Source organism: Marmota flaviventris, chromosome 10 (assembly GCF_047511675.1).
Source record: "Marmota flaviventris isolate mMarFla1 chromosome 10, mMarFla1.hap1, whole genome shotgun sequence".
NCBI classification, from domain to species: Eukaryota; Metazoa; Chordata; class Mammalia; order Rodentia; family Sciuridae; genus Marmota; species Marmota flaviventris.
Window position 1 is genome coordinate 26815616 of NC_092507.1, and position 17512 is coordinate 26833127.

The 17512-nt window shown below is 37.3% G+C and overlaps 1 protein-coding gene across 1 annotated transcript in view; it reads left to right on the forward strand.

Annotated features, from left to right (window-relative positions):
* Positions 1 to 17512, forward strand: part of Ago4 (argonaute RISC component 4) — a 36706-nt gene that overhangs the window by 2095 nt on the left and 17099 nt on the right. Inside the window, exons 2-12 of the mRNA XM_027937397.2 lie at positions 3493 to 3658; positions 6782 to 6902; positions 9093 to 9274; positions 9589 to 9725; positions 9836 to 9970; positions 11061 to 11148; positions 13688 to 13835; positions 14081 to 14200; positions 14330 to 14458; positions 14712 to 14845; positions 16288 to 16472. Coding sequence (XP_027793198.1) covers positions 3493 to 3658; positions 6782 to 6902; positions 9093 to 9274; positions 9589 to 9725; positions 9836 to 9970; positions 11061 to 11148; positions 13688 to 13835; positions 14081 to 14200; positions 14330 to 14458; positions 14712 to 14845; positions 16288 to 16472 — 1545 coding nt within the window. The remainder of the gene's footprint in view (positions 1 to 3492; positions 3659 to 6781; positions 6903 to 9092; positions 9275 to 9588; positions 9726 to 9835; positions 9971 to 11060; positions 11149 to 13687; positions 13836 to 14080; positions 14201 to 14329; positions 14459 to 14711; positions 14846 to 16287; positions 16473 to 17512) is intronic.

A 17512-nucleotide genomic window follows, 5' to 3' on the forward strand; every position in this document is an offset into this window, starting at 1 on the left:
TGGAAATGCCACCAATATAAAATTCAGGAGTTTGAGCACTATCTATAATCTTTTTTTAAAAAAATATTTTTCTTTATTTGTAGATGGACACAATGACTTTATTTTTATTTATTATTTTTATGTGGTGCTGAGGATCAAACCCAGTGCCTCACACATGCTAGGCAAGCGCTGTCCCACTGAGCTACAACCCCAGCCCACTAGCTATAATCTTTATGCAAGTGCAATAATAATAGCTAACATTTATTGAGCACTTGCTGTTGCAAGGCACTATGGTAAGCCTTCTATATACATCATTTCATAGAATCATCACTCTAGCCTTATGAAACAGATGATATTATCACACACTCCTACCTTATAGATGGGAAACTGAGGTGCAAGAAAACCAAAAACTGGCCCCAGGTCATGAGGTTAGGAAGTGGTAAAACCAGAACTGACACCCAGGTAGTTTGGTTCCAGAGCCTTTAGCCACTGTGTTTTACTGCTTCACTAAGTAAGTAGACAGTTTACCAATTTCAAAAAAATCAGATGTGGAATAAAGATTTTAGCTGGGTGAGGTGGCGCACACCCGTAATCCTAGTGACATGGGAGGCTGAGGCAGGAAGATCACAAGTTCAAAGTCAGCATCAGTAATTTAGCAAGACCCTGTCTCAAAAAATAGAAAGGGCTGGGGATGTGGCTCAGTGGTTAAGTGCCCCTGGGTTCAATCCTCAGTACCTCCTCCCCCCAAATTTTCCAAGTTTATTAAATATTAATTTATTAATTATTCCAAGTTTATTGAAAATGATCACTCTGTACATTTTCTTATTAAAAAAAAAAAACAGGGGCTGGAATTGTGGCTCAGAGGTAGCTTGCTCACCTAGCACATGCAAGGCCCTGGATTTGATCCTCAGCACCATATAAACAAATAAATTAATTAATTAACTAGTAATAAGAATAATAATTAATAAATAATATATAGACTAATTAAAGCCACTGTGTCCAACTGCAACTAAAAAAATTTTTTAAAGAAAGAAAAATTAGTATGTGTGTATATATATACATATATATGTGTGTGTGTGTGTGTGTGTATATATATATATATATATATATATATATATATATATATATATTTCTTTTTTTTTTTTTTTTTTTTTTGGTGCTAGGGATTGAACCCAGGGCCTTCTGTGTCCTAGGCAAATACTGTCCTAAGCTACACTCTGACCCTCTACTTTTTTTTTTTTTTCAAGTTTTAGGTAGACACAATACCTTCATTTTATTTATTTATTTATTTATTTTTATGTGGTGCTGAAGATCAAACCCAGTGCCTCACACTAGGCAAGCACTCTACCATTGAGATATAATGCCAGCCCCGAGCCTTCTGCTTCTTAATTCCTTTTCTTTAAATCCCTCTGCCTCTGTTCCTTAGACATCAGGCACTTCAGTGAAGTATCCAGAGGATAGTGAAGAATACTGGAGGGAAAATGTACTGATTGGGAGTTAGGAGACCTAGATTCTAGTGATTATTTAAAATCAAAGTCATAGGCAAGGTACTTGATGTAAGTTTCTATTTCCAAATTTTTACTATAAAGCTGGATTTCTTCTAATTTGTTATAATGATTGCTTAAATGTGTCTTGGAAAATGCAGTGATGGCTTATCTGATTTAATTGGGTTGATTCAGTATGCCTGTCGCTTCTGACATTATTTATTGTTTACTTCTTGCCTTGTTTGCAGTTATCTTATCACACCCAAATAGATCCCCTTCTACACCAAAAGTGGAACAACTTTAAGCAATAATGCTTTTGAGGGCTGGGGTTATGGCTCAGTGGTAGAGTGCTTGCCTAGCATGTGTGAGGTACTGGGTTTGATTGTTGGCACCACATAAAAATAAATATCCAACAACAACTAATAAAATAAAAAAATGCTTTTGATATAAATTATGTGCTTTTGCTTTATTGAAAAATAATTCATGAATGTTAGGGATGAGTTTTCTGTTTAGTTTCTATCTGGTTTATTGACATTGTTCAGTTTAACATTTATTGAGTTCTTACAACATGCTAAATGTTGAATTAGATGTTGAAGAGATTATGAACTGCAGATCTGTTTCTTCTAAGAATTTACAGACTAGAGGAGGAGACAGGGTAATTTAAGAAGTGGTTTCTTGTGCTTGTGCTAAGTGCTACCTGTACAGAGAGGCGTGGGAATATAGAGGATGGAGCCTCTAGTCTGGAGTGATCAAGAAACACTTTCCTAGGAGGTTGCCCCTAAACTGGGAGTGTTTGTTTTGTTTTGTTGGTACTGGGGTGTGAAATCAGGGGTACTCTAGCATTGAGTCATATCCTCAGCCCTTTTTATTTTGAGACAGGGTCTTGTTGGGTTGCTTAGGGCCTCGATAAATTGCTGAGGCTGGCCTTAAACTTGCCATCCTCCTGCCTTAGCCTCCCAAGTAGATGGGATTACAGATATGAACCACCACACCCAGAACCTGAACTGAGTTTTGAAGAATAAGTAGAATTTAGGAGAAAAATGAACAATGGGTATAATAGGTGAAAAAATTTTAGTGGTTTATTAATATATGGTGATCAACCATTACATATTTCATTAAAATATTTGCTCTAATTATCCTAAGAGATGTTGCATCAGAATAGCTTATCCTGCCAAAGCTTTCTCTCCTCACTGAATTCTTTGTTCTTAGTGAAATGCCATTGCAGAAAAATTTGGATCTTTCCATTGTTACCATAGCCCACTTTGCTTCACACCTATTCAGAGCAGAAAAGATGCTCAATTTTAAGGCCTGTGTTCATTTGATATTCTCATCAAAGGAAGTAAGGGTTTATCTAGACAAATATTTCCCAGATTGTAACACAAAATCCTTTCCTGCTGAAAAGTTGTAGATGTTCAGTTGAGAGAAAGGAGAGGGGAGAAAGAGAGGAGAGAGGAATTCTGTGGAGATGGGGTGATAATAAGCATACTAAATAATCATCTTCTATGTAAACCAAGAACAAATATTATAAGCATGTTACTTCAATATTTAGAAGTAAATACCAGTAGACTGCAAAAATGGTTTAAAAGTTGATTCCCCCCCCCCCCCAGTACCAGGGATTGTACACAGGGGTGCCTAACCACTGAGTCACTTCACCAACTCTTTTTTATTTTTTTATTTTGAGACAGGGTCATGCTAAGTTGTGTAGAGCCTCACTAAGTTGCTGAGGCTGGCCTTAAACGTGCAGTCCTTCTACCTCAGCTTCTGGAGACGCTGGGATTACAGGCATGTGCCACCACACCCAGCTATCTAATTTTGATGACTCCTATATTCAAAATAATAGCAATATGGCAAAATATTTAGAAATCTGGAGACCCTTAGGTGAACAAACACCCTAAACTCTATATCAGAGTATGTTCAGTGAATAGTAAGATATTGGTAATCACAACTATCATGATGGTGATGGTGATGATGAAAGGAATTTTCTCCTTCTTAACCAAATAGCACAGCAAATATCTTTTTGTCTCTTTAGGACCTCCAACTAGCCTCTTTCAGCCACCTCGTCGTCCGGGCCTTGGAACTGTTGGAAAACCAATTCGACTGTTAGCTAATCATTTTCAGGTTCAGATCCCTAAAATAGATGTGTATCACTATGATGTGGATATTAAACCAGAAAAACGGCCTCGTAGAGTCAACAGGTAAGGAGTAGAAAGAGTAGACTTCCATATATATAAGTGCATATGATTTGCTTATTATGTATATATTGCTATCTGAATTCTTTCAACAGATATGCTTTGTTTGTAATCCAAGACGCTAAGTTTCTTAGGTAGTTATCCTCTTTGGTTCTAACAAAGTGCTGCATATTTCATTAGTCAATCAGTAAATACATATTGAATGAAAAAAGATAGCTCTTTCTTTAACCAAGGGTAGCAGAAATTTTATTTACATTTTTTTTCTGTATTGAGGATTGAACCCAAAGATGCTACCACTGAGCCCTTTTTAATTTTTATTGAGACAGGAGCTCACAAAGTTGCCTAGGCTGGCCTTTAACTTGTAATTCTCCTGCCTCAGCTTCCCAAATCATTGGAATTTCAAGTGTGCAGCACCGTGCGTGGCTTATTTTATCTTTTTATTTTGAGACGGTTCTTGCTAAGTTTCTTAAACTGGCCTCAAATTTATATTACTCCTACTTTAGCACAACAAATGTCTTTGGGATTATGAGTGTGTGCCACTCTGCTTGACCTAGCTGAAATTTATAAAAAATAGATGAAGACATTCATGTCTATGGAAAATAGAAGTATCTGGAAATTCAAATTTTATTTTTAAGTGTTTTATTGGACATGAGAAGTATTAAGTGAAAGACAGAATTATCTTGTAGCACTGAAAAAAAGTAAGCTTATAGAGATATCTGTTTCTTGCATTATCCAAGAGGGGGTCTGATGAGGTGATATAAGTTTTATTGTTGGTATCAGGAATTTACCAAATATGAATATATACCCTGTAGCAAAAATTAATGTATATCCACTTTACTTTTCTCTATTTCCATGTAGTGATATTTAAGCAGTCTTTGATTTGTTGAGTCTTGCTTTTCTAAGAATGCTTTTGCTGTCAAGTGAAATATGTTGTGCTGCTTAACTTTTTTTCTCATTATAGATTAATCATGTGGCTTTCTGGTACAGTTCAGTATTATGTAAGACCATAATTATTCAACTATGGTACAGCTGAGATCAATGGTAATAGAAGTGATGACAATGGCTAACTTTGGTCCGTTCAACAAATATTGTCAGGAGTGTTTACTCTGGACCAGATGTTTTTCTGTGCTGTGGGAATACAATATGAATAAAATAGGCACAGGCTGGGGTGAAGCTCAGTGGTACAGTACTTGCCTAGCATGTGCAAGGCCCTGGGTTTGATCCCCAGCACTGCAAAACAGATGAACAATAACCACAAAGGCAAAAATTTCTATTCTTGCCTTTTGACCAGAGCTGCAATGTTCCAGTAATTTGATAAAGTGATGAACACAGAGAGAAAGAAGAGAGGTACCTGCTGTATGTTCTCTAGGCCTTTTAGAAAACATGGTATCATTCCATTGGTCATATACATGTGAATCTATAGAAAAGGTGTTGCTATAAACATCAAGGGAATGGATCCTGTTCAAAAAGGAATGTCCCAAAGTGTTTCCATGGTAAAACTGGAAGAGTCTCTGGTGTTGGCCAGCATGCTCTTGGCATTGTTGTAAACAAACACGTTAAGAGCAAACTTCCTGCCAAGAGAACAAATGTGCATATTGAGCATATTAAGCACTTTCTCTGTAAGCTGAAAATAGCCTCATGAAATGTGCAAAGGAAAATGATCACAAAAGGAAGGAAGCCAAAGAGAAGGAGACCTAGGTTCAGCTGAAGTGCCACCTGCTCTTCCCAGAGATGCACACTTTGTGAGAGCCCGTCTAAGCTGCTGTAACTTATGCCCTAGGAATTCATGGCATAAAAGGTGTAGAGAAAAGCAAAAGACCCCGAGTAGGTAAAAAAAAAATCATACCCTTGAAGAGTTTCTATTCAGTTTCTCTTCTGATGCGGAAGAGCAAAAATAGATAAATAAGGTGTGATAAGTGTGATTAAAAAAAATAAAGCAGAAATAAAAATAAAATAAAGCAGAGAGGAAGGATAGGAAGATAGGAATAAAGATGGGGGGAGCCACTGAGATGTATTCATATGTGTGTGTGTGTATATATGGTAGGAGGTAAGATTAGAGAAACTCTAGAAATCTAGAAAGCTCCTTTTCATGCATTCTCCTTTTTTAAATATTATTTTTAGTGATGAACACAACATCTTTATTTACTTATTTTTATGTGGTGCTGAGGATTGAACCCAGTGCCTCACACATGCAAGGCAAATGTTCCACTGAGCCACAACCCCAGCCTTCATGCATTCTTGTAGGCCATATTCTACCACTGAGCTGCACCCCAGCCTAAATTTTTCTTTTCTTTTTTGAAGCACTGGGGATTGAACCCAGGAATAGTCTACTTTTGTGCTATATCCCCATCTATTTTTTGGGGGGTATGGGGGGTAATCAGGGATTGAACTCAGGGACGCTTGACTACTGAGCCACCTCCCCAGCCCTATTTTCTTTTCTTTTTTTTTTAATATTTATTTTTTTAGGTGTAGATGGACACAACATAATGCGTTTATTTTTATGTGGTGCTGAGGATCGAATCCGGGTCCCGCCCGTGCTAGGCGAGTGCTCTACCACTGAGCCACAATCCCAGCCCCCTATTTTCAATTCTATTTAGAGACAGGGTCTCACTGAGCAAAAGCACCTTGCATTTGCTGAGGTTGGCTTTGAACTCGCTATCCTCCTGCCTCCCAGCCCCTGGGATTACAGGCATGCACCACCTTATTTTTTGAGATGGGGTCTTGCCAGTTTCCCAGGCTGTCTTTGATATGTGATCCTCCTGCCTCAGCCTCCCGAGTCACTAGAATTCTGGTGTGGGCCAGGGCACCTGGCCTGAGTTTGGTTATTCTTAAAAGTTGTTTGTCTCAGGAGAGGATTTGGGAAAGAGGAGTTCGAGAGGATGCCAGAAATGTTGTGCTCTTTTTCCTTTTGTTCTCCCCTTGTGTTATCATCTTGCAGTTACCTTTGTTCATTTATTGCTACCTTTCTTTAGATAACTAATTTTTAAAAGTTATTTGAATCAGTAGAGACTGACTCTTACTTTTTCCAAGTAGTATTAACTGAATTTAGGTGATGAAGGTACAGTGATACGTCCCTTACTGTTCACTATTTCACAAAGCTAACTACCACTTATCTCCATTACTGTTAAGGGAGGTAGTAGATACAATGGTGAGACACTTCAAGATGCAGATATTTGGTGATCGGCAGCCTGGCTATGATGGCAAAAGAAACATGTACACAGCACATCCACTGCCAATTGGACGGGATAGGGTAAGTGTTAACAGCAAGAAACACTATGGTCAAGTAGTAGTAATTACATATGGCAAAAATGTTGTTTTTTTTTTCATAGTAATGATACATGTGATATTCTGTCCATATTCAGTTGTCTCTTGTTAACTGATAATTGAAGATGAGATGAGCACTAGAATTTAGGTTGAAGCCAGGTGCAGTGGTGCATACCTGTAATCCCAGCTATTTAGGAGGCTGAGACAGGAGGATTGCAAGTTCAAGACCAGCCTCAGCAATTTAATGAGATCCTGTATCAAAAAATAAAGTAAGGGGCTGGGGTTGGGGCTCAGCGGTAGAACACTTGCCTTGCACATATGAGGCACTGGGTTCGATCCTCAGCACCACATAAAAATAAACAAAATAAATGTATTGTGTCCGTCTATAACTAAAAAAATTTTTTAAATAAATAAATAAAAGGCTGGGGTTGTGGCTCAGTGGTAGAGTGCTTGCCTAGCATGTGTGAAGCACTGGGATGGATTCTCAGCACTGCATATAAACAAACAAACAAATAAATAAATAAATAAATAAAGGTCCAGAGCTGGGTTGTAGCTCAGTGGTTGAGCGCTTGCCTTGCATGTATGAGGTGCTGGGTTCAATTTTCAGTACCACATAAAAAAATAAATAAATGAAAATAAAGATATTGTGTCCATCTACAACTAAAAAAAAAGTAAAGGTCCATCAACAACTAAAAATATATACATTAAAAGATAAATAAATAAAGTAAAAAATGGCTGGGGATATAATTTAGTGGTAGAATGCTCCTGGGTTCAATCTGCAGAATAATAATAATAATTATTATTATTATTAATTATTATTATTAATTGATTTTGTCACCTCATTTTTTCCCCAATATCTTTATTTTGTTTGTTTATTTTTATGTGGTGCTGAGGATTGAACCCAGAGCCTCACATGTGTGAGGCAAGCGCTTTGCCACTGAGCCCCAACCCCAGCCCTGTCATCTCATCTTTACATATATTTTATTTAAAATTTCTCATATTAACAATGTACTTTAAAGAAATACTATCTAGTTCTGAACAATGGAGTTTTTATCATTCTCACTTGTGAAAATACATTCATAATACCATAGTACTTTTTTAAACACTTATTTTTTAAAATTAAAACAGTAATATGTGAATATATGCTAATTATAGCTTATCTAGACAGTCTAGAAATGTTGTGGCTTCTTGCCTCTTCCTCCTATTTGCACCTCTCCTTTCCAGTTTCCTTTTTAAAGGATATTGCTATAATAATTTGGCATATATCTTTTAAAATATTTTAAATGTATTAATTATTTGTGCATATTTATAGATATGCTTTTTTCACATATATTTTGTGATTTGTTTTTTCATTCAGCAATATGCCTAGGAGGTCTTTTCATTTATATGCATTTAGATCTACCTTAGTATTTTTTCAAATTCAATTATTTTATTATGGCAAAATATATATAGCATAAAATTTATCATCTTAGTCATTTTTAAGTGTACAATTCACCATCATTTAGTGCATTCACCCTGTTGCGCAGTCATCACCACCACCCATCTCTAGAACTTTTTTTTATCATCTCAAACAGAAACTCATCAAATGGTAACTCCCCATACCTAACTGTCCCCAGTCCCTGGTAACCACTATTTTACTGTTTCTCTATGAATTTGACTATTCTAGGTACCTCATATAAGTGGAATTACATAGTATTTGTCTTTTTGGGTCTGACTTTTGTTGTTGGTGGTGGTGGTGCTAGGGTTTGAACCCAGGGACACTTCACAACTGAGCCACATCCCCAGTCCTTTTTATTTTATTTTATTTTGAAACAGAGTCTCACTAAGCTGCTTAGGGCCTTACTAAATTGCTGAGGCTGGCCTCGCTCTTGTAATCTTCCTGCCTCAGCCTCCTTAGTTACTGGGATTGTGGTGACGCATGGCTCTGTCTGGCTTATTTCACTTAGTGTAATGTTTTTAAACTTCATCCATATTGTAGTATCTACTTATTTTTAACTATTGTATAGTAGTCCACATTAAATTATTGATGGACATTTACATTGTTTCCAATGTTTTATAATTACAGAAAATGTTAAAATAAAGACACTTATGCATAAGTCATTTTTAAATATTCTTGAAATCTTTCCCACAGACTTTGTAAACATGTTTGTTTGTACATATGTATTTTTTCTCCTAGGTTGATATGGAAGTGACCCTCCCAGGTGAGGGTAAAGACCAAACCTTCAAAGTGTCTGTTCAATGGGTGTCTGTTGTGAGCCTTCAGTTGCTTTTAGAAGCTTTAGCTGGGCACTTGAATGAAGTCCCAGATGACTCAGTACAAGCACTTGATGTTATCACAAGACATCTTCCCTCTATGAGGTGAGTACCTTGGTTTGGATTCTTTCCTGTAGATGTTCAGACTTTTTGGTAGGTTACATTTAACCACTGAAAAGTTCTGTATAAGTCATAATTCAAACTTAATTTCAGCTCACAAAGTTCAGAGTGAAATGAAAAATCTTTCAAGATTTTTTTTTTTAGTTGTTGATAGACATTTATTTTATTTATTTATTTTTATGTGGTGCTGAGGATCAAATCCAGGGCCTCACACATTCTAGGCAAGCACTCTACCACTGAGCCACAACCCCAGCCCCTTTCAAGTTTTTGTTATGAAACATGCACTCTTATTTCTCCAGGTACACTCCGGTGGGTCGTTCCTTCTTCTCACCTCCTGAAGGTTACTACCACCCTCTGGGAGGGGGCAGAGAGGTTTGGTTTGGTTTCCATCAGTCTGTAAGACCTGCTATGTGGAACATGATGCTCAACATTGATGGTAGGATGGAACTCTCTTTATTCATTAACTTTTTGGCTGTTTTTTGTTTGCTTGTTTGTTTTTTGGCCCTTCCCTTCCCCTTAAAGCTAAACATCTTTCCTCTCTGTTAGTATCTGCAACTGCTTTCTACAGGGCTCAGCCTATTATTGAGTTCATGTGTGAGGTTTTAGACATTCAGAACATCAATGAACAGACCAAACCTCTAACAGACTCCCAGCGTGTCAAGTTTACCAAAGAAATCAGAGGTAGGTGTTTCTATTAATATAGTCTTGGTGAGGCAGCTATGTATGGTGCAAGTGGCCTTGGCTTTGAAGTCAGAAAAAGTTGGGCTTCCATCCCAGCCTAGTTAGTTGGGCAAGTTCCTTAACCACTATTACACACTGTGAGTCTTAGTTTATTTAAATTATTCATCTCAAGGAACAGGCAATAATATATGTCTGCAGAGTTGTGAGAATTAAATGCAATTAGGTTTACAAAGTTTCCTGGTACAGTATCTGTCATGTGTCAGTCTCTCAATAAAATTATCCTTACCTACTTAAAAACTTTACCAGCTACATGCAGTGGCACACATCTGTAATCCCAGTAGCTTGGGAGACTGAGGCAGGAGGATCACAAGTTCAAAGTCAGCCTCAGCAACTTAGCGAGACCCTGTCTCAACATAAAACATAGAAAAAGGGGCTGGGGATTGGTTCGGTGGTTAAGCGCTCCTGGGTTCAATCCCTGCCCCCTCCAAAAAAAAAAAAAACTTTACCTTTTAATAAAATAATGCAAGTTTATTTATTATACTTTTGGAATTTCTTTTCTTCTTCACTTATAGTTAGCAATATTCTCTCAGTATAGTATAAATTTCATGAGGGTTGTCTCCAGAGCTGAGAATAAATTTCAGAACGTAGTTAATACTTATTAAATATTTACTGAATGGATTAACAGAGTATGTTAATTAAACATCTTAGATCATCTGAGTTCTAATTTATTATGCTTAGTTGAGGGGTTTTGCCTGTTAATGATTTTTATTTCTATTTATTTATTTGGTACCAGAGGTTCCTCAGCCTTTTTATTTTGTGAATTCCTGAGGGTCTTGCTAAATTGCCAAGTAATGTCATGATTTTTTTAAAAAAACAATGTTCAACAAGTTCCAGGCCAGCCACTGCAATTTAGCAAGACCTTGTTTCAAAATAGAAATTGAAAATGTCTGGAGATGTGACTCTGTAATCAAAACAAAACAAAACAAAAATGCTCCTGGGTTTGATTCCTAGTATGGCAAAAAAATAAAACAAAACAACATTGAATCAGTTTTTGTCACGTTTTGGCTTTTTTTTTTTTTTTTAACTTTAGGTCTCAAAGTTGAAGTGACTCACTGTGGACAGATGAAACGAAAATATCGAGTTTGTAATGTGACTAGACGACCAGCCAGTCATCAAACGTATGTTAATCACATCTAAAATGACATAACATTTTTGGTAACAAAGGAAGCTACTAAAATTATTTGTGAAAACTGTAGTATAATTTTTTTAAATATATTTTTTATTTGTAGATGGACACAATACCTTTATTTTATATGTTTATTTTTATGTGGAGCCAGGGATCCAACCCAGTGCCTCACACATGCTAGGCAAGCACTCTATCACTGAGCCACATATAGTATAATTTTCAAGATTACCAGAATCTTTATTTTAATACCAAAGCTTTAAAAAATGTTTGAAATATTTTTGATAGAGATATTTGTTTCTTTTTCTTTTCTCTTGAGTTGGATCTTGCTTTTTTTGCCCAGGCTGGTCTAGAACACTTGGGCTCAATCACTTCTCCAGCCTCAGCGTCCTAAGTAGCTGGGACTACAGCTATGTGCTGTTACACCCACCTTGGACAGATTTTTATGAAACGTATTTCCTGCCTTCAATTCCATTCATCTTTTAAAATTAGCATGTTAAACATAGGTCAACTTTTATTTAACGATGCAGAGCCATATTATCAGCATCATTTATTATACTGTTGTAGTTTTCAATACAGGGCCTGCAAGTTCTGTTGAAGCCTAGAAGTCATATAACCCGGTCATGGGAAGACTTATATTGCTTTGTAATTTTGTTGTTGTTGTTGGGAGGGGGGTGTCGGGGATTGAACTCAGGGGCATTCGACCACTGAGCCACATCCCCAATCCTATATTTTGTGTTTTATTTAGACACAGGGTCTCATTGAGTTGTTTAGTGCCTCGCTTTTTGCTGAGGCTGGCTTTGAACTCGTGATCCTCCTGTCTCAGCCTCCCGAACTGCTGAGATTATAGGCATGCGTATTTTTGTGTAGATTTTTCTCTTTCCTTTTGTAGGTAGCTGCCTCTCCTCCTCCTCCTCCTTATCCTCCTTCTTTTCCTCCTCCTCCTTCTTTTTTTGTCACTAGGGATTAAACCAAGGAGTGCTTAACCATTGAGCTACATACCCAGCCCTTTTTATTTTTTATTTTGAGATAGGATCTTGCTAAATTGCTGAGGCTAATTGTGCACTTGTGATTCTCCTGCCACAGACTCCCAAATTGCTGGGATTACAGGTGTGTGCCACTATGCTTGGCTCCATTGACATCATTCTGTCAGGGGGAAAAAAAAAGCTACTATACTAAAACCTTATGAAGTCATTTTTGAGAATTGTAATATTTGTTTCAAGATCTGTGCCTTTTTTTCATTATTTAATTACTTTCCAAAATCCTATCAGAATAGTTAGATTTGTGGACCTATATTATCTTTGCTCAAAGGTTTAAAGCACATAAATGTCACACAGATAATCCTCACTGCATCATTATCTTGTGGGTCTGTAGCAGTTAAGAAAGTAAGATTAAATTTATCATTGTGTTAAGTTTTTGAGATAATTTGCCCACTGAAAGAGCCAATAAAGAGTCTTAATCATGCTCCCCTTTTATACCAAATATTCTGGTACAATCTCAACTTCATATATTTGGTCATGTTGTCTTCACATCTATGTGTATTTGTCCTGGCTCAGGGATCTGAAAATGTAAACAAAATAACTGTACTATAGTCATTTTATACAAAATTCTCTTAAGGAAATAAAACTCCTATATGGATGATTCTAAGTCCTTATTTGAAGTCAATCATGTATAAGAAGCCCACAGGAGATCGAACTTATATTTGTAGGTGTTAACTGACTTCAACTGAGTATTTTTATCTTAGGTTTCTATAGCTGCTCCTGTTGCTGCTGCTGTTGCTACTTCTCTCTCTCTCTCTCTTTTTTTAGTACCACCAGTAGAACCCAGCAGTGCTTAACCACTGAGCCACATCCCCTGCCCTTTTTATTTTTTAATTATTTTGAGACAGAATCTTGCTTAGTTGCTGAGACTGGCCACAAACTTGCAATTCTGCCTCAACCTCCCAAGTTGCTGGGATTATAGGTGTGCACTCCATATCCATCCTATAGCTTCTTATTTTAATTTCTTAAAAAAAAATTCTTTCTGGGGGGGCGGGGTTGTGGCACAGTAGTAGAGAGCTCACCTAGTACCTGTGAGGCCCTGGATTCAATCTTCAGCACTACATAAAAATAAATAAATAGAATAAAGGTATTGTGTCCAGTTAAAACTAAAAAAAAATACCAAAAAATTCTTTCAAATTTTGAATTAAATTTTTTGGTAATCATAGTTTCAACAAACAGATCATTTCAATTGAATTATTTTCTTGAGGTTCACGACTAAAGACTAAAGAGACTTAACTGAAAATACTCAAAGATTGATCTTGTTTGTTTGTTTTGGGCTGGGGGTTTGGTGATGCAAAGGATTAAATCCTTGTGCAAGGACCTTGTGCAAGCTTAGCACATGCTCTGTCTCTAAACTACACCTGCTGCTCTGATCTTTGTTTTTTAAGAGACTGATCAAGGTAGGAAAATGTTAGTAGGCTCTATTTGTTTATTTATTTAGGAAAAAAAACCTTAAATTTCTAAAATTTGAATTTCTAAAATTCTCTCCTATAGTTTTCCTTTGCAGCTAGAAAATGGTCAAGCAATGGAATGTACAGTAGCTCAATATTTTAAGCAAAAGTATAGTCTACAGCTGAAATATCCCCATCTTCCCTGTCTCCAAGTGGGACAAGAACAAAAGCATACATACTTGCCACTTGAGGTAAGCTAAACTACATTTTCTTTTGCCAATCTGCCAATCTCTTGTGTTGTTGTTGTTATTATTATTATTATTAAAGATACCATTCTAAAGTAGGATTTAATCTTTCTGAAGTATTTTGGGTAGATAATTTCACTGTCTCACAGTTTTTATTTTTCTAGAAATGGAGGATATATGATAATTTGGCAAAAGCTTACAATGAAGAAACCCATTACTGCACAGACTAATTTCTCTTTGCCTCTTGGCAGGTCTGTAACATAGTGGCAGGACAGCGATGTATAAAGAAACTCACAGACAATCAGACTTCCACGATGATCAAAGCCACAGCAAGATCTGCTCCTGACAGACAGGAAGAGATCAGTAGACTGGTCAGTAAGGCCTGGTCTTCAAAATCAGCCAGCTCTAAGATGAAAAAACAAAAAACTAGAAGATTCCTGATGGGTCACAGTTACTCTGGTTTTTATATATACAAACTTTCTGGGTTTTTTTTTTTTTAGGTGAAGAGTAACAGTATGGTGGGTGGACCTGATCCTTACCTGAAAGAATTTGGGATTGTTGTGCACAATGAAATGACAGAGCTCACAGGCAGGGTGCTTCCAGCACCAATGCTGCAATATGGAGGCCGGGTAAGCTTTAAAAAAAAAAAAAAAAAAATCCCAGCAAGCTTCTGCCACGCCGGTCAAAAGAAGATTATAATCCAGAATTTTTCTACTTCACCACATTGAATTTACCCATAGTTGTGCTTATTATTGTTTTTTGTCTTCTGGCTCATGCCAGATAGAATTTTGTTTATTCCCTCCTCAACATTAAAATGGCCTTAGATTGTAATGTCTTTCTCTTTTCTTTTGTTTCTTTTTTTTGTTTTGTTTTGTTTTAAAGAATAAAACAGTAGCCACACCCAACCAGGGTGTCTGGGACATGCGAGGAAAGCAGTTTTATGCTGGCATTGAAATTAAAGTTTGGGCAGTTGCTTGTTTTGCGCCTCAGAAACAATGTAGGGAAGATTTACTAAAGTGAGTATCTTCGTATTTTCAGCCTAGTAGTATCCCTTCCAGATATGAAAGTACCATCCTTATGTGAATGTGCTGTGTACACTGGCACTAAATCCCTGACTCCTGTAGTGATACCTCTGGCTCTGTGGAAAAGACCTTGTGTTATAGTAAATTGCAAATGTGGGAATTACATTAAAAACCCGACTCAGTTTCTATATATTTAGAACAGAACTTTGTGAGTGACAATGCTAAAGCAACGCTACTTGGAGAATTCTTAGTTCAGATTCCTTTCCTGCTAATTTTATCTTTCAGCTAAGATAAAAACTCACTTATTTTTAGTCATTATTATTTACTAGTGTAGCCGGGTGTGGTGGCGCACGCCTGTAATCCCAGCGACTCGGGAGGCAGAGGCAGGAGGATCGAAAATTCAAAGCCAGCCTTAGCAATGGCAAGGCGCTAAACAACTCAGCGAGACCCTGTCTCCAATAAAATACAAAATAGGGCTGGGGATGTGGCTCAGTAGTTGAGTGCCCCTAAGTTCAATCCCTGGAACCCAAATGATGATGATGATGATGATGATGATGATGATGATAATAATAATAATAATACTTTACTAGTGATCCTGTTTGATGGCAAGGTCACTAGCTGGAAGTATTGGCTCACATCTTACAGTTGCATCTATCTACATAAGGGAAGTTAAGGAAAAGTTGAAAAAGTCAAGTGAGCTGAGAGGAAAGAAAGGAATCCTACAAAATATTGGCAAAGAAATTATTGTAAAAGCTTTATACATAGATTGAAATAACATCTTAAATTTGAAATTTAAAACTTAAAAGTGAATTTCAATTTTAAGTGATCTCTTTTGATACTATTATTGAAACAGATCTTTTACAAGTTTGATGGTAATCCTAAATACCCTGGTTTTGTAATAGCAAGTTTCTGTGTTCTCAGTTGAGTACAAGCTTACCCAACTCTTCTTATGCCTTACCAAAATGTTTGTTACCTGAAATTTTGATCCTCTTTTCTTCTGAATAGAATGACTAATTTCAATATTTTAAAAAATCTTTGAACAGGAGTTTTATTCTAGTCTTGGGGCCCAGCTGAGCCATAATCATTGAAAATTTCAAAATGATGGAGCTGGCAGTTTAGCTTAGTAGTAGAGCATTTGTTTAGCATGTGCAAGGTTCAATTCCTGGGTTCAATGCTTGGGTTCAATCCCTGGCACTGGAAAAAAATAAAAACAATAATCTGATGATTTATTAATACAGATTCTTATCTACTATAATTGCAGTAGTACAACTGCCAGTCTATTTTGGCAACTAGTTAAAAAAATTTTTTTGTTTGTTTATTTGTTTGTTTCTAATTTTGGCTAAGAATTTGCAGAACTGAAAGTATTTTAAGAGATATTCATGCTAAGAATGTGCACTGAAATGAAAGCACTATGCCACTGGTTTTTTTTCCAACAGAAGTTTCACTGACCAACTGCGTAAAATCTCCAAGGATGCAGGAATGCCCATCCAGGGTCAGCCATGTTTCTGCAAGTACGCACAAGGTGCAGACAGCGTGGAGCCCATGTTTAAACATCTGAAAATGACATATGTGGGCCTACAGCTGATAGTGGTTATCTTGCCGGGAAAGACACCAGTATATGGTATGGATCACTTTAATGCTGAATGAGGGATGATTTCAAGTAGTAGGTGTGACAGTCAGGATAAGCTAGGTAGGGCTAGCTAGGTCACAAAAAATCTCAAACTCTCCGTGGTTCAAAAGAAGAAAATTGTGGGTAGGGGTATACTCAATGGTAGAGCCCTTGCCTAACGTTCACAAGGCCCTGGGTTCAATCCCCAACACTGAAAAAAAAAAAAAAATCCTTTCTTGCTTCTGCTTTGTATCCACTGAAGGTAGATGGTGACTTCTGCTCCTTGCCATCATGTCATACCCACTCTGGGACCCAGAGTGGCAGAGCAGTCACTATTTGGAATGTTGCTAGTCCATCACTCTCTTTTCTGTTTGCATCTCCTTGGCCATAACCAACCATATGGGGAACAGGAGGACAGGTGGGGATGTGGGCAAGAAATGCAGTACAATCCTGTCACGGCCTAGAAAACTGGGAGAACTGGAGTGTGTGATGAAAAGCACTTAGAAATATCAGAGGGGGGGGGGGGGGGGGCGGAGCCTGCTACTTCCAGAAGAGGATCTGCTTAGTTTGTATCTATTATAACAGTGATACAAAGTTCTTTTGGTTATCATTGAAGTAAAGGTTGTAGGAGCCACTGACCAGCCCTTAGACTTTATAAAACTGTCTTCATCCCTGTCTGTGTTTGCTTCTTTTGTTACTTTCTGTTTATCCCTAGTGTTGGGAGTGGGGAGCAGAAAAGTAAAATTCAAAGGGCTGGGAGGGAGAAACAAGTGGGAGGAGATTGATTCCTTTGCCAGACCAGTTATGTGGGAGAAGAAACCTCAAGGGACTGAGCAAGTGGTGGCAGACAGCACCAAAGAATAAGGGAAGCAGGCTGGCATCAAGGCCTGCAAGAAGGAGAAGAGGAGCCTGGAGAACCAATCCAAGGGAGGCCTACCTTGGAGGATGAGCAGATGAAATGACCATCTACTCCAGTACTAAGCATCTTAGCACTATTTGCAGTATATAATAGTTGCTCTGTTAATGTTAATGTGTGGGGTCTTTTACTCTTG